The 23,500-nt window shown below is 38.9% G+C and overlaps 2 protein-coding genes across 2 annotated transcripts; both read right to left on the bottom strand.

Annotated features, from left to right (window-relative positions):
- Window positions 1-259: 259 nt before the first annotated feature.
- Window positions 260-2,541, bottom strand: LOC107557826 (frizzled-9-like). The gene has a single exon (XM_016241378.1). The coding sequence runs from the start codon at window positions 2,250-2,252 to the stop codon at window positions 519-521; it is 1,734 nt and encodes a 577-aa protein (XP_016096864.1). The 5' UTR covers window positions 2,253-2,541; the 3' UTR covers window positions 260-518.
- A 2,157-nt stretch (window positions 2,542-4,698) lies between these two features.
- On the bottom strand, window positions 4,699-7,154 carry LOC107557825 (frizzled-9-like). Its single transcript, XM_016241377.1, has one exon. The coding sequence runs from the start codon at window positions 6,689-6,691 to the stop codon at window positions 4,958-4,960; it is 1,734 nt and encodes a 577-aa protein (XP_016096863.1). The 5' UTR covers window positions 6,692-7,154; the 3' UTR covers window positions 4,699-4,957.
- Between the last annotated feature and the right edge of the window lie 16,346 nt (window positions 7,155-23,500).

Genomic DNA, 23,500 nt, shown 5'->3' with positions numbered 1-23,500 from the left:
ACAAAAGTGCAGTTGGTCTTTGTAGGAGTAGATAGCGCTTAAGCCTACTTCAAAGAAGACATTTCAGAGAAATGTTGAAAATATATAACATTTTATTATCTTCTTCAAAAAGGCACTTATTAACAGACTGATCAATGCCATCTTGTGAGAAATCAAGACAAAGCACAATTAAATATATATATATATATACAATAAATAGAAGTCCTGAAACATTTGAACAATTAAACATTTTAACAAGTCATAGCTTTTAGATGGGGACACTGCACTTCTCTATGCAAGAGCGATTGCAGATATTTATAACCGATTAGGATGTGCATATCTGTCTCATTTTGTGCTACAGCAAGCATGAATTAAATTCTCCCTTTAACTAACAAGTACTGTTAATCCATTGTTTAGCTGCAATGTTGGGTTTTAAGTTGGTTTGCTACACCACAAAGCTTCACTGCACCGTATGTCTTATTCTCACAAAGTCCACAGTACGGTACATCACAGATGAGGCCACAGTCTCAGTGCTGTGCTCATACACGCGTGGGACAGTCCAAGTAGGGATCAGTCTTTGACATGTGCAGTATAACGGCAGGTGCTTTGTAGTGGCAGCTCCCGCTGCAGTGCTTCCTGCAAGTCCTGTCTGTCAACTTCCTGCTACACAGCCCCTGCCAAGTCTGCAGCGTCTTGGAGCTCCAGACCCACACGCCACTGGTGATGCCCACCACCAGTGACATGAAGATCTTCAGCATGAACACAGCCACGGTGGGCACCGAAGACTCCAGGGAGCAGTCCTCGTTCCTCCGACCCGGGTATGTGGTGCATTTGCTTTGCAGCCCTCGAAATTTCCAGTAGTCCATGTTGAGACGTTCGTAGAAGTAGCAAATGATGACGCAGGTGGCGGGAACTGTGTACAGGATGGAGTAGATGCCGATTTTCACCATCAGCTTTTCTAGCTTTTCTGTGTTGGTGCCTTCGGTCTTCATAACCTTTCGGATATGGAAAAGCGCCACAAAGCCGGTGAGGATAAAAGACGTCCCGATGACGAGGTAACAGGACAGAGGCACGAGGACAAAGCCCGTTAGCGCCCCCACGTCCATACTGCCCACATAGCACAGTCCGGTGAGCTCGTCGCCTGCCACTTTCCGCATGGTGAGGATGACTATGGTCTTCAGCGCAGGTATGCCCCACGCAGCCATGTGGAAGTAACTGCTGTGTGACTCAATAGCCTCGTGACCCCATTTCTTACCTGCCGCCAGGAACCAAGTGAGGGTGAGGATGACCCACCAGATTGAGCTTGCCATGCCAAAATAGTAGAGGATGAGGAAGACTATGGTGCAACCCGTACTTTCCAGGCCCTCTTGGATAATATACAACTCGCCGTTCTCACGGTCACACGCAATGTTCTCTGCCCCAGCGACGGATCGAATGATGAAGGCGACTGAGTAAACGTTGTAGCACATGGAGAGGAAGATGATGGGCCGCTCCGGGTACTGAAAGCGATGTGGGTCAAGCAAGAAGGTTAGGACTGTGAAAGCTGTGGATACGAAGCACAGAGTGGACCAAACAGCCATCCAAATGAAAGCAAAGTCTTTATCCTGCCTGGACCAGAACACATCCATGACCGATGAGCAGCGCGGCGCACAAGTCTCACTCTTTTCCACATACTGGAACTTTTCTGGGTTCTCACAAACTCCCATGCTTCCCCCTGAGCGTCCATTCCCAGCGCCGGGCTGCTTTGGTCTGGACGGAACAGGCAACATGCCCTCTCCTTTCTTAGTATCGGTTTTGGTATCATTTTCCGGGGCTTCCATGCACAGCGCGTTGGGGTCATTTCTGGTGGGCAGTTTAGAGCAGTCCAAAGAATCAGGCCAGGCGTAATTAAACTTCTCCATGATGGGTGAGCACTTCTGACGTGCCTGTTCGCACATGGGCTGGCAGGCAGGGATGGATGTGGACACTTGGTCCGTACACATAGGGGCATAAAGAGAGCAGAGGAAAAATCTCAAATGCACATCACAGCCATATTCCACCAGAGGGGCGAATTCATTCAGCTTAATCGCAGCTTCCCTCTGATTGTTATGGTCCATAAAGTTGGGCATCCGGGTGAGGTTGTACCCGATGCCCTGGCACATAGGGATGACGATAGGCTCGCATTTAGCCGGTCTCCCTCTCTCCAGGTCATAGGAGCCAATCTCTAAACTGTAGGCAGCAATGACCAGCTGACACCACAGAGAAATCACAATTTTTAGAGGTGAGCCTCCCATGCTGTATTTTCAGTCACCTTTTTTGAATGATGTAAGTCAATGAAAACTTTCCTGGCACATACAGTCCCCAAGAGAGGATGCTTTTGTGTGTTATGGGTGATTATGTAGCTCCATAGATACTGCTTAGATTAAAAGGGCTTTAAAAGGGAATATTTCATTTGTCATCCAGTTCAAACGCCGAAAAACAGATATCCCTCTGAATGAAACTTCTCTGAAAAAGAAACCTTTTCAAAGTCTGCATATCATATAAAACGATGCCCAATCTCCAAGTTCGCCATATGTTTCTATGAAAAACGCACAGTCACTTAAAACACTAATATTTCACCTCAGTCGTTACCGTCTTTATTAGGACAAATGAGGGCATCAGGAGGAGCTCAGCAAGAGAAATAACAAATCTGTCCTTGTCTTCAGTTATCCCCGAACTTCTGTGAAGCGCACAGTCCGTCTGCAGCTCCTGCGTCCTCCTCACATCTCTACTGGCGCACACTGAACTTTCGCTCTCCTCTCTGTCCTCTAATAAGGGGGCGGGGTATTCATGACGCACGCGTGGTTCCTCCTACAAACTTCTGAAAAGCCATAGACGTAGAGAATGTGCTCCGCCTACTTACAACTGAAAATATATTGCGTAAATCGTGGCTCCGCCCCCCTACAACAAAAAAGGCGCTCAATAAAACACAAACGCTCAGTCTGGATGTCTACCATGGTAATAATAGTTTCAGCCAAAATGCAATATTATTGTTACTACAACAAATAAAAAAAAATTATGAGTTATCGCATTCAAACAAGAACTTTTTTCCCTTCTTTCTTAATTATTATTATTATTACAGTGGTGGCTATATTACTTTTAGTAACAATAACTGACATATTTTAGTGGAAACTACCATTGTGATTTTTTAAAAGATTATATGTAAGGTGTCCAACGCAAACAGTGGAATTATTTGTTTTAGTAGACTAAACTCATTTGACTTTGCATTCCTTACAAATTTCTATAAATAATGTAAATCCTTCTATATACGATTTCAACCACAGATTTAGTTGTAAAATCATAAACAGCCGAACTTGATATAAAATGTCCCCCAGTGGCACTGTTATTATGGCCTAATAAAGCAATGGCAACAGTGGAAAATAAGGGTGCAGAGGAATTGATCAAAATAGCTGCTATGATATTCAGCACCTCAGGATATTGCTTCAAAGGAGAGAAGTTCATTCCAAATGTAATGAAAGAAAAACAAAGCCCAGACAAAAAAGAGAAAACCACCAGGGATTTCTGTTCTGGTAAACGCACTCAAAGGAAAGCGCGCCCAAAGCGGCTGCGTCTGTCATATGGAGGGGAATTAAAGAGAGAAAATAGAGCAAATGGCTGAAAGAAATAAAAAAAATAAAACATGGAGTGTAACACGATGCATAAACAATGTGCTAAAACAAAAAATGAGGCCTTCGCTACAAGCTTAATCTCTATGATCCAAGCTTAGTCACAACTCGGACCAATAGTCCCCTAAAACTGACAACATAGATTTATTCGTGTCAGGGGTGTACAAAGCCACATAGCCTTGTGTTATTCGGGGGTAGCCCACTCTTTTGAAGGCTCCTGAAAGGGTCCCTCAAGGATCGATTTGCATTTGAACTGGGGCAACCTTTCAGATGCAAACCTAGCTTTCTTCATCAAAACATTTGCAATGCTTTGACGCATTTTCTTGTTACAGTCCATGTGAAAAGTCTCACCAAGGCGCTTCTCTTTAACTTCCACCTCTAAATAGATGCAAACACAACCGTCCGGGAACAACAAACACTTCAATGGAAGTGAAATAATAGTGTTATTTTGTGTAGCAACACCAAAACAAAAGTGCAGTTGGTCTTTGTAGGAGTAGATAGCGCTTAAGCCTACTTCAAAGAAGACATTTCAGAGAAATGTTGAAAATATATAACATTTTATTATCTTCTTCAAAAAGGCACTTATTAACAGACTGATCAATGCCATCTTGTGAGAAATCAAGACAAAGCACAATTAAATATATATATATATATATATACAATAAATAGAAGTCCTGAAACATTTGAACAATTAAACATTTTAACAAGTCATAGCTTTTAGATGGGGACACTGCACTTCTCTATGCATGAGCGATTGCAGATATTTATGCTGTATGGAAGTGAAATAATAGTGTTATTTTGTGTAGCAACACCAAAACAAAAGTGCAGTTGGTCTTTGTAGGAGTAGATAGCGCTTAAGCCTACTTCAAAGAAGACATTTCAGAGAAATGTTGAAAATATATAACATTTTATTATCTTCTTCAAAAAGGCACTTATTAACAGACTGATCAATGCCATCTTGTGAGAAATCAAGACAAAGCACAATTAAATATATATATATATATACAATAAATAGAAGTCCTGAAACATTTGAACAATTAAACATTTTAACAAGTCATAGCTTTTAGATGGGGACACTGCACTTCTCTATGCAAGAGCGATTGCAGATATTTATAACCGATTAGGATGTGCATATCTGTCTCATTTTGTGCTACAGCAAGCATGAATTAAATTCTCCCTTTAACTAACAAGTACTGTTAATCCATTGTTTAGCTGCAATGTTGGGTTTTAAGTTGGTTTGCTACACCACAAAGCTTCACTGCACCGTATGTCTTATTCTCACAAAGTCCACAGTACGGTACATCACAGATGAGGCCACAGTCTCAGTGCTGTGCTCATACACGCGTGGGACAGTCCAAGTAGGGATCAGTCTTTGACATGTGCAGTATAACGGCAGGTGCTTTGTAGTGGCAGCTCCCGCTGCAGTGCTTCCTGCAAGTCCTGTCTGTCAACTTCCTGCTACACAGCCCCTGCCAAGTCTGCAGCGTCTTGGAGCTCCAGACCCACACGCCACTGGTGATGCCCACCACCAGTGACATGAAGATCTTCAGCATGAACACAGCCACGGTGGGCACCGAAGACTCCAGGGAGCAGTCCTCGTTCCTCCGACCCGGGTATGTGGTGCATTTGCTTTGCAGCCCTCGAAATTTCCAGTAGTCCATGTTGAGACGTTCGTAGAAGTAGCAAATGATGACGCAGGTGGCGGGAACTGTGTACAGGATGGAGTAGATGCCGATTTTCACCATCAGCTTTTCTAGCTTTTCTGTGTTGGTGCCTTCGGTCTTCATAACCTTTCGGATATGGAAAAGCGCCACAAAGCCGGTGAGGATAAAAGACGTCCCGATGACGAGGTAACAGGACAGAGGCACGAGGACAAAGCCCGTTAGCGCCCCCACGTCCATACTGCCCACATAGCACAGTCCGGTGAGCTCGTCGCCTGCCACTTTCCGCATGGTGAGGATGACTATGGTCTTCAGCGCAGGTATGCCCCACGCAGCCATGTGGAAGTAACTGCTGTGTGACTCAATAGCCTCGTGACCCCATTTCTTACCTGCCGCCAGGAACCAAGTGAGGGTGAGGATGACCCACCAGATTGAGCTTGCCATGCCAAAATAGTAGAGGATGAGGAAGACTATGGTGCAACCCGTACTTTCCAGGCCCTCTTGGATAATATACAACTCGCCGTTCTCACGGTCACACGCAATGTTCTCTGCCCCAGCGACGGATCGAATGATGAAGGCGACTGAGTAAACGTTGTAGCACATGGAGAGGAAGATGATGGGCCGCTCCGGGTACTGAAAGCGATGTGGGTCAAGCAAGAAGGTTAGGACTGTGAAAGCTGTGGATACGAAGCACAGAGTGGACCAAACAGCCATCCAAATGAAAGCAAAGTCTTTATCCTGCCTGGACCAGAACACATCCATGACCGATGAGCAGCGCGGCGCACAAGTCTCACTCTTTTCCACATACTGGAACTTTTCTGGGTTCTCACAAACTCCCATGCTTCCCCCTGAGCGTCCATTCCCAGCGCCGGGCTGCTTTGGTCTGGACGGAACAGGCAACATGCCCTCTCCTTTCTTAGTATCGGTTTTGGTATCATTTTCCGGGGCTTCCATGCACAGCGCGTTGGGGTCATTTCTGGTGGGCAGTTTAGAGCAGTCCAAAGAATCAGGCCAGGCGTAATTAAACTTCTCCATGATGGGTGAGCACTTCTGACGTGCCTGTTCGCACATCGGACGACAGGCGGGGATGGATGTGGACACTTGGTCCGTACACATAGGGGCATAAAGAGAGCAGAGGAAAAATCTCAAATGCACATCACAACCGTATTCCACCAGAGGGGCGAATTCATTCAGCTTAATCGCAGCTTCCCTCTGATTGTCATGGGACATAAAGTTGGGCATCCGAGTGAGGTTGTACCCAATGCCCTGGCACATAGGGATGACGATGGGCTCGCATTTAGCCGGTCTCCCTCTCTCCAGGTCATAGGAGCCAATCTCTAAACTGTAGGCAGCAATGACCAGCTGACACCACAGAGAAATCACAATTTTTAGAGGTGAGCCTCCCATGCTGTATTTTCAGTCACCTTTTTTGAATGATGTAAGTCAATGAAAACTTTCCTGGCACATACAGTCCCCAAGAGAGGATGCTTTTGTGTGTTATGGGTGATTATGTAGCTCCATAGATACTGCTTAGATTAAAAGGGCTTTAAAAGGGAATATTTCATTTGTCATCCAGTTCAAACGCCGAAAAACAGATATCCCTCTGAATGAAACTTCTCTGAAAAAGAAACCTTTTCAAAGTCTGCATATCATATAAAACGATGCCCAATCTCCAAGTTCGCCATATGTTTCTATGAAAAACGCACAGTCACTTAAAACACTAATATTTCACGTCAGTCGTTACCGTAATTATTAGCACAAATAAGGGCATCAGGAGGAGCTCAGCAAGAGAAATAACAAATCTGTCCTTGTCTTCAGTTATCCCCGAACTTCTGTGAAGCGCACAGTCCGTCTGCAGCTCCTGCGTCCTCCTCACATCTCTACTGGCGCACACTGAACTTTCGCTCTCCTCTCTGTCCTCTAATAAGGGGGCGGGGTATTCATGACGCACGCGTGGTTCCTCCTACAAACTTCTGAAAAGCCATAGACGTAGAGAATGTGCTCCGCCTACTTACAACTGAAAATATATTGCGTAAATCGTGGCTCCGCCCCCCTACAACAAAAAAGGCGCTCAATAAAACACAAACGCTCAGTCTGGATGTCTACCATGGTAATAATAGTTTCAGCCAAAATGCAATATTATTGTTACTACAACAAATAAAAAAAAATTATGAGTTATCGCATTCAAACAAGAACTTTTTTCCCTTCTTTCTTAATTATTATTATTATTACAGTGGTGGCTATATTACTTTTAGTAACAATAACTGACATATTTTAGTGGAAACTACCATTGTGATTTTTTAAAAGATTATATGTAAGGTGTCCAACGCAAACAGTGGAATTATTTGTTTTAGTAGACTAAACTCATTTGACTTTGCATTCCTTACAAATTTCTATAAATAATGTAAATCCTTCTATATACGATTTCAACCACAGATTTAGTTGTAAAATCATAAACAGCCGAACTTGATATAAAATGTCCCCCAGTGGCACTGTTATTATGGCCTAATAAAGCAATGGCAACAGTGGAAAATAAGGGTGCAGAGGAATTGATCAAAATAGCTGCTATGATATTCAGCACCTCAGGATATTGCTTCAAAGGAGAGAAGTTCATTCCAAATGTAATGAAAGAAAAACAAAGCCCAGACAAAAAAAAACTTTAATTATGAAAATAATTCATCTTTCACAGATTTCATTAAACTTAGTCTTTTATTAAACTTAAATATTTATACTGAAAACCTCCACAACACGTCAACGAGAGATTCCTGTAAAATAAAATGACAATTATTACCATCTAGTGGCTATACAATGCACAGCACTTCTACTAGACGGGCAATAAAGCAACCACTTAAAAGTTTACAAATGTAAACCAAACTTAAAGAATATATATATATATATATATATATATATATATATATATAATGTTATAGCCTACTAATAAATATGTTTAAAATCATCTGTCTCTTTTATTCCAAGACCCATTAATCACAAACTGAGCTCAGTTCTCAAGCCAAACGTTTGGTCAAAATAAAACAAGCCAGATTAGAAATCCCTTCTGTTTGATGTGGTTACAGTGGGCATTTAAACCTTTTCACCCGCGTGTTAGATTGTGAGCAGTTATCAGATTTGGATTTGGCATGCTAAGCCTCACTTAGCCTGAAAGAGCACAAAGTGAGTCTGATACCCCTCCAGCCCAGAAAGGAAATACATACCAGACAGAATGATTTTGATCATTCTCAGCATTTGCACGTCAGACCCCAATCCAATCCAGTTTTGAAATAATTCCCATTAATGTTACATTTACGAAAAACACTTTTATTGAAAACCAACTTACATTGCGTAACAGTCATTGCATTCCCTGGGACACAAACCAATGACCTTGGTGTTGGTAGTATCACTTTAAAGTAATAGTTCACCCAAAAATGAAAATTAGCTGAAAATGTACTCACCCTCAGGCTATCCGAGATGTAGATGAGTTTGTTTCTTCAACGCAACAGATTTGGAAACATTTTGCATTACATCACACCAATGGATCTTCTGCAGTGAATGGGTGCCGTCAGAATGAGAGGCCAAACAACTGATAAAACATCACAATAATCATAAGTCCATCAATTAATGTCTTTTGAATTAAAACCCATCATTAAGACATTTTTAACTTCAAACCATTGCTTCCAGCTAAAATAGGAATCTTCAGATATTGCTTTAAAAAGTTGCTTTGTCTGAATCAGTAGAGAAATATGCACAGATCAAGAGAGGGGGGGGGGCAATCCAAATACTTTTAGTAGAATATTTTGATGCGAGAGGACAACATGGGATGGACGTTTTCACTGGAGCAAGTGGATTTTGGACTTCTCTAATCCACGTCTATAAGTGGATTTCTCTAAATCTGTTCCAATGGAGAAACTAATTCATTTACATCTTGGACAGCCTGAGGGTGAGAACACTTTTAACAAATTTTCATTTTTGGGTGAACTATTCCTTTAAGCTACAGGAACATTTGACTAATCAGTACATTATTTGAAGCTTGACAGAGAAAATAAACACATTTTGAGAGTCCAGGGTCCTCTCAGGTGCCACACTCTCTCTGTCTCTGCATGTGTATGAAGCCTCCCAAGGACTGATATGAGATTTCTATCAGGTAACAGAACTCTCTATGTTTGCACGCCACCCTTTTAATCTTATCGGACCACTCAGACATACCTCTGTGTTCCCAACTGACACGAAATGCATCTCTAAAAAACAACCCCACCAGACTCGCAGTCTGGACGCCACCGCTGCAAGCAAAGCCTCCAAGACCGATCTAATTGAGAAGCAGGGCGACTTGCCTAAAGACTTTACAAATTGCGGGTGACAGATGGAGGCCTTAATTAGAGCTCACCCAACTGTGAATTAAAGTGATGTGAGATCATGTCATGACACCATATCCTGTTTGGCTAGCAGTGCCATGGTGGTATCTCTCTCACTCAAGCTAATGGAGCTCAGAGCACTTAGGCTGTCACTATTTATCATAACGGCCACCATGTCCTGTGACTCCGCTGCACTGGACTGCACTTTCTGTGGTTGGAAGTCATGCGTCATCAGTATTCACTTTTCTTTTTTGCATTGCACGCGAATAGAGAACGATTATTATGGACACCCTCTTGGAGCGCTGACATAATGGAAGTGTGGGTGCTTCTTAAAATACGTTGGAAATCACAAGGTCCGATGCTGTCCGCAGGGACAGTGTGACCGCTGAGGGTGGTGTTGATGTGGAGCCTGAGTCGGGCTGTTTGACACGTGGCAGGGCAAGATATCTGTGTCTGAAAGGAACAGGGCGTGCCCCGGGATAAGAGAGGTTTGAGAACAATGGCATCAGCTGGAATTAAGAGAGGGGAGGCGGATGGGGAGCCACTCACACTCCTTTCCATTGCGTTAACTTACTGTAAGCTTGAGGAGAGCTCTGCATATAACTCCAAATACAAACATACAGTGGCCCCAAAAAGTATTTAGACATTTAAACCACACTTTAAAAATATCTAAATGTCATTGTATTAGATTCAATCACGTCCACAGTTCCAAAACCTGTTCTAACTGAAAGAACACAAGATTTGGTGATAATATATCACAATAAGAGATTGACATTCAGTTTTTAAAGGGCCAGCCATTTTTGACCGGGAACTTCCAATTAGATAAAGGATTTTCAGCACAGCACAAAAGTATATTAAAAAACTGTACTTGCACATTATATAATACTAATGAAATAAAGAGATAATAAAGAGAATACACTATCAGGAATATTGTTTCTTGACACACTTAAGAACACTTTTAATATGTGCACTTTGTAAAAATGTCAAACATATTAAATATATAGTTCAGTCATGAAACTCTAGATGGCACATTCTGATGGGGTGTTAACGTAACTGATGATATTCAGAGAGTTAAACGACTTGGCACAAGCTGATTGGTTCATGCCGCATATGTAGCCAATGAGCTTACTGCCTTGCATTTATATGGCTGGCTAGCATTCACTTGAGATTCCTGCAGTGCGCTTTCAGAGTTCTCTGAAACCCTCCACCTTCCCCAGCTCCACCTGTATAGATCTGCTATGGGGTTATTTTATAAGCTATTTGTGCAGCAGCAGTATGTCTTACATACTCATGGCACTGTATAGCCATATGCATTGGCAGTAGCAAGTTCCTGTACTTGCTTGCAGCAGCAGCAATAATCTACAACTACAGCAATAACCAACAGCAGCAGCAATTCAGCAGCAGCGTAACAGATCTGTTCCGCCAAGACCAAATACATTAACATTGTCATATCCATCACCATGCTAAAATGTTCAGAGAGTTGTCATGATTGAAATATAAATACTTATGTGGGTCACAAAAAAGCATTCTGAAGTTTAGCTTTATACAATTTAACTATATACATTCATTTGCATTTAACATCCAAATGAGTGTCTGAAAACATTACATTCAGTTTGCACTTAGGTATATTATTTCCAAAATAAGTACTGTTTATTTTGAAAGTAAGAAGAAAGACATATTGGCATGTGCTCTGTGGACATATTTGAATCTTCGGCATAATCTTCTTTCGGTTAAAAAATAAACTGAATATTAACACAGCATTGAAATAAATGGTGTGATTACCGTAGTTATTGCGCACCACCAGCCACATTCTGTTGTGCATGGAATATTTAAAGAAGAAAGAGAAACAAGGGAGACCGATTATCTCTAAAAGCTCCTTAAAATGCACTCAAATGCAGTTGAAAATGAGTTCATAGTGAATTTCTTAAAAGGACAAATGGGCCGTGGTGTGTGCAGAGAGTAATGGCTGTTCTTATTAAAGAAACGAGAGAGCATAAACATAAGATCCTATGAATATAAATCTTATAAATAAAATAAATAAATAAATAACACTGAAAAATGGTGAAGAATCCATTTTCACTCAGAAATTGCTAATACATTTTTACAAACATTTACAAAAAAATCGTTCAGATCGTCTGCCAGGTGTTGATTCTCCGCAGTGCTGGGGGTAACACAATGGCAAGTAACACACTGAATTAAACATGAAACTTTGAACTCCAATAGTATTTTCTTGTAAACTAATCTTTGTTTTATATACAGCTTCAAAAAGAAAAAAAAGTGTATATTTTGCTAAAGGAGAATTAAGCAAATTTCAAGACAATTTTCTTGCATTGTGACAATATTTTTATATTTATATATTTATATTTTCACCCCCGAATCTCATTTTATCATTTTACTTTTTTTTATGTAATTCTCAATAATATCAATAATGATTCTCAATATATAAAATAGCATGTAATAAAGTAATTAAAAAATTTAAGTAATTATCTAAAATTCTATTTTTTTTTCTTTTTAATCTGCAAAACAGGCAACATAACCTGCCGTGATGTATGAATTATTCATAGTAGTTAAAATAAGAAAATCATAAATTCTTCATACTAGTTAAAATAATAATAATAATAATAATAATAATAAATACAAGTGATGAAAATTTTGGGGAATGTACTATAAAATAGTCACAATACAAAAAAGTTCTAGCGAAGATATATTTTTTTGTCTCTTGATTCTGAGGTGAAATGTGACCTGAACATGTTCCTAGGGTGACAGGTTTTGTGAGATTCGCCCATATATGCATGATTACACTCTCATGTCATAACAGAGACACTATTAATGTACCAGCAAATGTGTTTCATCACAGCCCCACTGCATCAATTCCCCAAAATAAAAGGCAGTATTCATATTCAAGTCAGCTATGATTTCACTCTGTCATCAGAAAAACAGGGATTTGATTTCACAGCTGTTCAGGTGTCACATGCAAAAACTAAGACAATAGAGGTGTCTTTGTAATTGCATCCTGTCCCATATGATTATATGTTTCTCTTTCTCTCTCTTAAACACACACACACAATAAGACAACGTGTGGAGGAGTGTGGCAGACCTGATGGATTACCGTGATTAAAACTGAGTGTAACAGGAGAGCAGCTCTCTCACATCTGGAGTCAACACACACTCACTCACAAAGCACAATGCTAACACTGTTTCGGCTAGCGTTATGTAATTGCCTGCGCTCCTCCAGTCACACTGTCTTGCAGTATAAATTTTGTAGTCTGGATGCGGTGACATGTTTCCAGGTGAACGTCAAGGACGTTTTGTCCCAAAGCTGGTGGCAGAGAGTTGGAGGAAAGGATTGTGTAATATATTTATATTGAAACAGTAGCAATATCATTTTGTTGTTATTAACACAGCAAAGCGATATTTTTTTAAAAGATTGACAGACTCAGTCCCCTTCCACTTTAACTATATGGTAAAGCGCACACCTTTGTGAAAAAGAAGAGTGCTTAATTGTATTGAATGCGTACTTGTAGTGTACTTCAAATTTTAAAAGTATACTTAAAAACCGAACTTGTAGATAATATAGTATTAATGAAATAAATGTTACACTTTCATGACTGTTTCTTAACACTTTTAAAAAGTGAACTTTGTAATAATGTAAAATTGAACGTTTTATTTCAAATACAAGTTTTAATAATCTTTTGTCATGCTTTAAAGAAGTACATTTATTTTGCTGTGTTGACAAACATACTAAAGCTCATGTAAAGCATTTGATTATAATTTTAACTGTAGTCTGATATTTGATATTACATTTAAAGTTCATTTATTTTAAATGTACCAAATTGCAACTTCATTGCAAATGATATTTACAAATATTTATATACACAACATAATTTCATTAGAAATTACAATAAAGTGTATTATTTTTTTTATTTTTTTTACTATAAATGCTTGTCAGTACATTTGGCACTAAAGTTCAGCTAACTGCATTTTATATATATATATATATATATATATATATATATATATATATACACACACACACACACACACATACTGTTTATAGCATATAGCATTTTGTAATATTATTCTTTTACAAAATAGGAGAAATAAAATCACACTTTTGGAGCTGCATGAAGGTGAATAAATATTGGCAACCTTCTGGGGTGAACTATTTCTGGTAAGATACCAACAGAGATTCCTTTGGTGTCAAATGAAGCCAATTTTGAATGTTTACAAATATAATTTTGCAATTCAATTAACTTGCTGTTTTTGGACACCACCAGTAATGCTATATTTCAGAGCAAGACATTCCTTATATTCCTAGAATAATTAGATCACCGACAGGGAAAGTATGAAATATACCCAATATACCCCTCAGTATGAATGTGTTTGCACTGCGTCTGTCACTCTTTACAGGGCTGTGTGCTGATAAGGGATCGGTTTCTTTGTGATGTGTATTTAGGAGTCAGAGAAGGAGGGAAAGAAAGAGATAAATAGTGATCTCCAGCTTCTGTAGAAGATAAACAGAGGATCAGAAATACTGTTCCACACCTCCTCTTCACTTGAATGTGTCCATAAAGGCAAAGGGATTTCTTATTTCTTTTTTAATAAAAGTAAATGGAAAACAGGAGTTTGAGACATTTGGAATAAATTTGTGACAATATGTTTGTTCATACTGTACACATATGAGTATTAACAAAGAGACAATGATTCAAAGAGAGTTCAGGAGAAAGTGACCTGAAAACAAAGAACTTAACAAATGAGAACGAGTGCGAGTGTTTGCAGCCGTTCACTGAGCTTTCACCTCTTTTTTTTTTTTACAAAGCTGAACTTTCTGGGCAAACACACAACTGCTTTTAACCTCCCAGTGGGAGCAATGTAATGGAAATCTACACTACTGTTGATGGACAGTAGCCTATAAATTAATATAACACTAAATGTAAATAGGGGAGTATGAAATTGTATATGCTATATGATTTTAAAGGTATACCTGGAGACAATGACCATTCAGGGTTGATTTCTCCACAGGGTCATGTTTGAGCCTTATTTAGCCTACACCTTCCGTTAAAGAGATAGTTCACCCAAAAATGAAAATTCTATCATCATTTCCTCACTTTCAAGTTGTTCCAAACCTGAATGGTAGCCACTGACTTCCACTGGATCTTTTTTTCCATACTATGAAATTCAATGGCTACCAGCACATGTTTGTTTCCCAGCATTCTTCAAAATATCTTCTTTTATGTTCAACAGAAGAAAGAAACTCATGTAGATTTGGAACAACATGCGAGTGAGTGAAGGATGACAGAATTTTAATTTTTAGGTGAACGATCTATTAAACGCGTTTACTGCGATCAGATCATAATCAGATCACTTGAACACTAATGAAGGTGGAAATGCAAAAGCAGTTCTGTTATTCACTTTTAGCTACATAAGTAATATATAATAAGGTTATGCTGCAAATGACAATTTACGTCATTTTGATGAACTGAGTCGTTTAAGTGCTGTGTAGTGGGTTTTTGGCTTTACATTTTAACTAACTTTTTATTGTCATTTTGCTCACCTAATTCAATCAACAATGTTAAAGGGGTCATATGATGCTGCTAAAAATAACATTATTTTGTGTATTTGGTGTAATGAAATGTGTTTATGCGGTTTAAGGTTAAAAAAACACATTATTTTCCACATACTGTACATTATTGTTTCTCCTCTATGCCCCGCCTTTCTGAAACGCATCGATTTTTACAAAGCTCATCGATCTGTAAAGCAAGGTATGCTGTGATTGGCCAGCTGTCCAGTGCATTGTGATTGGCCGGATACCTTAAGCGTGTGACGGAAATGTTACGCCTCTTACCATATTGTGATGCTTGCGGCAACCACATGTGATGACCCCGGGCTGGACTCTGCTTCGTCCACGGTGAAAGCTGATCCGGCGATCCACAGCGCAAAGTTGATGTATTTCCTCAGCGACCAGCACGGATCAGCTCTAGGCATGACGACGCGATATGATCCTCTTTTGGAAGGCCAAACAAAGTAGTTTCGCTTTCACAATGAAACACACAGAGCCTTCACGACATGGCGGCGGCGGCAACAACAATACTACAGCGAGAATAAAAGTCACGCCTTCTTTCTTTGCGTGAACATTTGGGCGGCGTTATGCAAAGCTCCCCACATAGTGATGTAGACATGTGGGGGCGTGTTAGAACGAGTCGTTTTAGGTAGGCGTGGCTGACTCTTAACTTTTATAAAGAAAATCTCTTTGAATTTGAGACTTTAGTCTTTGCAACTTTACAGATCTTCTTTATGCACCAAGAGCTTGTAACACTCCAAAGAGAAAAGAAGAATTGAAATTGCATCATATGACCCCTTTAAATTAATAACACTTACATTATAGTCCCATTAGTCAATATTAGTAAATGCTTTAAATATAATTAACTATATTAACACATTATTTATTAATCTTTATTAACATTAGTTCTGTCATGACAACTCCCGGAGGGATTGTATGATAATGTACATGACAATGTTAATGTATTTGGTCTTGGCACAAAAGATCTGCTACGCTGCTGCTGCTGCGGCAGAGCAAGTACCGAGACTTGCTTCTGCCAATACATCCACAACATGCTGCTGTGAGCATGTAAGACATACTGCTGCTGCAAGTATAACATACATGAAATAACCCCCATATAGCGTACATGAATCACCTCGTTGCAGATCTATACAGGTGGAGCTGGGGAAGGTGGAGGGTTTCTGAAGCAATCTGCAACTGCTATGGCAAACATTAGTCATATATTTGAATGTTGAGCTGCGAGCTCATTGGCTACCGATACAGGAAAGAACCAATCAGCTGTGCCATGTGATAATGATGTCATTAGGTCAGATTGAGTTAGATCTACCGGACTGCGCCATCTAGAGTTTCATGCCAGAACTCTGTATTTAACAAAACTACAACTGTTCATTGTTAGTTCATGATAGTGCAGGCCAATATATAATATTAACAAGATACAACTTTAGTAATAATGTATTAGTAAATGTTGAATTTAAAATCAACTAAGATTAATAAATGCTTTAGAAGTATTTTTGAGTACTGTTCATTTTTAATTAATGTTAAGAAATGACATTGTAAAGGGTTACTTTTAAATTATTTAGCTAAATATACACGTTGAATATTATTTGAGATGTATTCTGAGTCATTTCAAAGCATTTTACATAATCCATCATTCTTTTTTTTTATTCTATAAATGACTGAAATGTTTCAGTTGATACGAGTAGATTCTGTTCTTGCATTTTGTGTGAGAATTTGTGACAATGTTATCACACTGGAGACGCATTGGAATGATAGCCTAAATCTGATTAAAAAAACAAAAAACTGTATTAACCTCAGCATCCAAGATCGAAACTTTTACATTTTATATTAGGTGATCTGAGATATTTGAAAAATCATATTTACATAGCAATCCTAAAGTAACGTGATAGTGATTACTAAGTGCCAACCCCATGCATCCTTTGACTACAGTGGAAAAAGCGAGTAGCGTTCTCTCTAGTTCTCTCCCTCTTACTCTTCTAGTCTTTCCATCAGCTCCTTTGATCAGCATTTCATATTAGAGAGGGGCTGATCTCAACTTTGAGACTCCAGCATAAATCATCTACTCGGTTATCACATGAATAACAGCCCAGTCATATCAGTTAACGCATGCTGTTCATCCCTGCCCTCCCAACAGCCATCAGCACTTGGCACATAAGAACTCTCTCTCTCTCTCTCTCACACACACACAGCACACACACACACACACACACACACACACACACACAGGTTTGTTTTTGTGAAAAGTGGGGACTCTCCATAGGCGTAATGGTTTTTATACTGTACAGACCATATATTCTATTGCCCTTTACCAACCCTACCCCTAAACCTACCCCTTACAGGAAACTTTGTGCTATTTCAGATTTTCAATACACTCCATTCTGTGTGATTTATATGCATTTTGAAAAGTGGGACATGGGGTAATGTCCTGAAAAGTCACCTTCTCCTTGAAATACCTATGTCATACCCTTGTCATTATACAAATTTATGTCCTCATTTGTAACAAAAACACGCGCGCACACACACACACACACACACACACACACACACAAGAGACACAAACACACTGTACTATCTGTTTTGTCTGTCACACACTCTCACACCCACATTTAAATTCCCCACCGCTGTCACGTACGAGAGACCTATTACAGTTTTTCTGAATTGCTAAAACACTAAACCCCAATCTCTGAACTAAATTCTCACTAGCTTAAACCAATTTGTTGAATAAAGCACTTTTCTGCTAAACTTTAAACACATTCAGGCAGTTAGGCTCTATTTGCAAATCTCATGCACTCTTTTTGCAAAACTCTAAACACATTCTCATTCACTCAAACACTTATCACACTGTGATGCATTTGTGCTGCAAAATGCTAAACACAAGCTGCAAAAGTTAAACACGACTTTTTAACAGTTAAACACAGTTGTCATTGTTTACACACAACGATTCAAAATTGTTCACACTTGTTTCTAATGATGTGACCAAACGAACTGTACAAAATGTGAGCCAGTTCAGAGTGCACAAATGGCACAGGTGACTGAATGATGATACGAACAATAGATGGAAACAATCTGAGAAGGAGAGGAGCAAGAGTACATGTAAGAAGTGGAGGATGAGGAGGAAGAGGATGAGGAGAGAAAGAGTATAGAGAGTGTTATCAAGGCTGGATCTGTCAGAACAGAGGGTTTTTTTCTATTTGTCTAGCAAAAAAAGACAACATTACTTGTGATGTGGACAAAGTCCTCAGGCCGGACTCATCCACAAAGACATGATGCTGAGACAGAATGAATCTCTCATTGACCCTGATTTTACAATTGCACAACTTACAGTATTTGAGTGTACTGTAACATGCTATTCATTTAGAATTTTATTCGACCTTTTTGGCCTTTGCAGTTGGACTGCAGTATTTTTGCAGTATCCAAGCGCTGAATATATACAAACATTCAGTACTATTCAATATTCAGCACATTACTATTCTTGCAGTACATACAGTAGGCCTATACAATATATTCACCTAACTCAATTACTATACTTTTTTACAGAATTGCAAAATTGTTTACTCAATACTTTTTTCTGTAATGTTCTGGATGCTGTGTTCTCCATTTTTCTCTGTAGTGTCTAATGAATGCTCTGTAGCGTTTATTTTATTGACTCGTGTGTGTGTGATCTGAGAGCACTGGTTGATTTTGAGTGCAAGTGAAATGGTTTTGCAGAGTTAGAGGTTTCGTGAATTTAGTTTGAGTATTTGGGTTTGTGTTTAAGGTTTTGAGAAAATGAGTGATGGTTTCAAGAAATGTGCTTTAGCAATTCAGAAAAACTGTAAGACAGAAATAGCAGCAGCAGGGAAAACTAGAATAGTGGACACAGTCTCTCCACTGTCATTTTTTTTTTTTGGGAGGTTTCTTTTTAAAATGAAGTTTGTCTTTTTTTTTATGTTAAAATACCTTCTGTATTACCTTCCAAAGTCTTTAAACACTGTGTCATTATATGTGGCATTTTGAAAACATTGCTCTGTTTCAGCATCCAGACCAGACCGGCCTTGTAGCATTGCTTCAGCAAGTGCTGGGATCTACAATTTTTCACCTGGCAGATGATAAAATGGGTGAAAAAACAACCAAACGTTCAAATGTTTGGGGTCGGTAAGTGTTCTTGGTGATTTTCTCTTGTGCTTACCAAGGCTGTATTTATTTGAACACAGTGAAATCTGTAATATTGTGTAATGTTACAATTTTAAATAACTGTTCTCTTTATTGTAATATATTTTAAAATGTACATGCAATTATTTCTGGAATAGCAAAGCTATTTTTTTCTTTCAGTTTTTTTTTCAGTCTTCAGTGTCACTTGATCCTTTAGAAATCTTTCTAATATGCTTTTTGAGTCATTTCTTATGATTATCAATGTTGAAAAACATTGCCTAAAAAGCGGTAAAGTGTATATACTTTGTGTATAAACTGTAGTGTATATACTTTGAAAAAGGAAACCAAGCCATGTCTAGATATCAAAAACATTAAGATTTGGGGGTGAAATTTTTTTAAAAACTTTTTTATATATATATTTTTTGTTACTTTGATTGTTCAGGAGGCTTAATGGCAATTTCAGAATTTTAAAATGTACATGCAATTATTTCTGGAATAGCAAAGCTATTTTTTTCTTTCAGTTTTTTTTTCAGTCTTCAGTGTCACTTGATCCTTTAGAAATCTTTCTAATATGCTTTTTGAGTCATTTCTTATGATTATCAATGTTGAAAAACATTGCCTAAAAAGCTGTAAAGTGTATATACTTTGTGTATAAACTGTAGTGTATATACTTTGAAAAAGGAAACCAAGCCATGTGTAGATATCAAAAACATTAAGATTTGGGGGTGAAATTTAAAAAAAAAACTTTTTTATATATATATTTTTTGTTACTTTGATTGTTCAGGAGGCTTAATGGCAATTTCAGACTAAATGAACAGAAACAAATGAGTCAGCTGTTGACATGCATAAGAAATTAGAACTATAAAATGAATGTGGATAATAACTAATAAATCAAATAAATGTTTGAGAAATCTTGCGATTGGCAGGCTTGTGCATCTTGGTAAATCTTTGAGATACAGTATTGAGATCTCTTTTGAAAGTTTAGGAAATGTGATATTACTGGGGTCTTTTTCTCAGGAGAAACTTCGAAAAATAGAAGAATAAAAGCAAAAGCTTTTGCTCTCCATTTTTAATAATAATTGATGTTTATAATTAACAATTGAGTTCTGTCTTGTAATTTTTCTTTCTTATTGTTAAATCTGAAGTGTGCAGACAGTGCATTGTGAATGCAACACGTAGTCTGTGTCCAGACAGTTGACTTGGGACGATTAGAGGACATATGCATTGTGACAGTGGCTATCTTCACAGAAAGTTTAAAATAAATGACCCCATCCAAACACATCCAAACACATGAACCCATAATGTACCCCAGCCCTAAAGTAAGAGCCCTGTATGTAGTCTTACTATCACTTTGAGAAATCTTGCGATTGGCAGGCTTGTGCATCTTGGTAAATCTTTGAGATACAGTATTGAGATCTCTTTTGAAAGTTTAGGAAATGTGATATTACTGGGGTCTTTTTCTCAGGAGAAACTTCGAAAAATAGAAGAATAAAAGCAAAAGCTTTTGCTCTCCATTTTTAATAATAATTGATGTTTATAATTAACAATTGAGTTCTGTCTTGTAATTTTTCTTTCTTATTGTTAAATCTGAAGTGTGCAGACAGTGCATTGTGAATGCAACACGTAGTCTGTGTCCAGACAGTTGACTTGGGACGATTAGAGGACATATGCATTGTGACAGTGGCTATCTTCACAGAAAGTTTAAAATAAATGACCCCATCCAAACACATGAACCCATAATGTACCCCAGCCCTAAAGTAAGAGCCCTGTATGTAGTCTTACTATCACACACACAGACACACAGACACACACACCCCACCCGACGGATTGTTAGCGCTTCTGTCGAGCCATGCAAGGCCTATTAATAACGTGCGGATGGATGGGAGAGTCAGGTGGCCCAAGGGGGAGACATCCCGACATGGGGCCCATCAAAGAGGCCTGGAGCTCAGTTACTGAATGACAAACGGCCACTTAGACAGATCCAGAGAGTTGCTGTTAACCTGCATCACAGGCCACGAGAGGTGTCAGTGTTAAAGGCTCTTTATGCTGTCAGTACAGGATCCACTCTATGAGCAATAACTCTATTAAAAACTGAGACAGACAGTATATGTCTTCATGCCACAATAATGATGCAGCACTGCATAGATCAGCCACTACTCAGAAGACTAGCAATCGCATAACAATGCCTTACCAACCCCCAGGACACCTAAGATACTGCATAGCAACACCCTGGTAACCACCCCAAACTACTTAGCCTAGAAAAATGTCCTATAAACCATTCAAAGCATCCTTGCAACCACATTTGCTAACCATGTTGAACTCCTTAGAATCCACATAACAACATGATGATAACAACACAGAACACCCTAGCAATTGCATAGCAATGCCCTGTACCAACCATTCAAATCCAACCACACAAAAACACACAATTAGCAACCACACAAAATGCCCTGGCAGCAGCCCAGAACACTTTAGTATGGTTGACATAGCAACAACCTGGCAACCATTCAAATCACCCTAGCAACAGCATAGCAATGCCCCAGTATCCACATAGTAACACCCTTTCAAACACTCTCAAAACACCCTGGTGTGGTTGACATAGCAACTCCCTGGCAACCACCCATAACACCTTAATTGCATAGAAATTGCCTACCAACCACCTAGAACGGCATAGCAACTACATAATGTGTTCTGGCAACCACTCAGAATACCCTTGTAATTTCCTAGAAACAACTCAAAATTTAATTTGATTATTGTAGTAAAGCAACACAAATGAAACCACACAGAAACACTCCACTAACTACTGTAACATCATAACAACCACTTTTTAACATGCCTTTTAACCTTTTCTAAACACTTAAATGTAGTTGATATAGCAACACCCTGGCAAAACACTCTACACACCCTAGCAACAGCATAACAATGAACTAGCAACCACACAGCAACACTCCTTCAACCAGTCAGAACAAGTGTGGTTAAAATAGAAACACCCTGGCAACCACCCAAAAACACCCTAGCAACCACATAGCAACACACTTTTGACCACTCGGAACACCCTAGTGTGCTTGAAAGAGCCAACACCCTTGCAACCATGCAACCATATAGCAACACCTTTTCATCCAGTCAGAACATTCTAGTGTGGTTGACACCCTAGCAACCACATGGCCACACCCTTTTAACCACTCTGAATACCCTAGTGTGTTTGAAATAGCAGCATCCTGGCAACTACCAAAAGCACCCTAGCAACTACAGTTGTAGTAAAGCAACACAAATGAAACCACACAGAAACACTCCACTAACTACTGTAACATCATAACAACCACTTTTTAACATGCCTTTTAACCTTTTCTAAACACTTAAATGTAGTTGATATAGCAACACCCTGGCAAAACACTCTACACACCCTAGCAACAGCATAACAATGAACTAGCAACCACACAGCAACACTCCTTCAACCAGTCAGAACAAGTGTGGTTAAAATAGAAACACCCTGGCAACCACCCAAAAACACCCTAGCAACCACATAGCAACACACTTTTGACCACTCGGAACACCCTAGTGTGCTTGAAAGAGCCAACACCCTTGCAACCATGCAACCATATAGCAACACCTTTTCATCCAGTCAGAACATTCTAGTGTGGTTGACACCCTAGCAACCACATGGCCACACCCTTTTAACCACTCTGAATACCCTAGTGTGTTTGAAATAGCAACATCCTGGCAACTACCAAAAGCACCCTAGCAACTACAGCATACAGTATATATATATATATATACTGTATATATATAATATGAAGAGTTTGGTTACAAAACGCTATAAATTCATTTAGATTAATTTGAGTAAAATTGTGATTTCTTTACCAAGAAAGTGGCAAGATGAAAACCACTAGTTTCTGTTTCAAACTTTCACATAGCATCTTTAGGTTATAATAACATAAAAAATTCAAATCCAGATTTAGATTTTCAAAGATTTATTATAAAATTTTATAATTTTTTCCCCCAAAATGCAATAAATCCAAAAAACACACGTTTTTGTTTTTTTTCAAAATGCAATAAATCCATTGAATCAATATAAAAGTTATTTTTCAAAAGTTTAATCCACATATGACAGCCTCTGAACTTTGTCATTACTAATCTTAAATACAACCACTGGACTAAAAA

Source organism: Sinocyclocheilus grahami, unplaced genomic scaffold, assembly GCF_001515645.1.
Source record: "Sinocyclocheilus grahami isolate Dianchi unplaced genomic scaffold, SAMN03320097.WGS_v1.1 scaffold621.1, whole genome shotgun sequence".
In the NCBI taxonomy this organism is placed as follows: Eukaryota; Metazoa; Chordata; class Actinopteri; order Cypriniformes; family Cyprinidae; genus Sinocyclocheilus; species Sinocyclocheilus grahami.
This window is presented reverse-complemented; position numbering and strand designations above follow the sequence as displayed.

What these genes read in the sequence shown, in the direction of transcription:
- LOC107557826 (XM_016241378.1), bottom strand. Translation starts at nt 2,252, where the DNA reads ATGGGAGGCTCACCTCTAAAAATTGTGATTTCTCTGTGGTGTCAGCTG.
- LOC107557825 (XM_016241377.1), bottom strand. Translation starts at nt 6,691, where the DNA reads ATGGGAGGCTCACCTCTAAAAATTGTGATTTCTCTGTGGTGTCAGCTG.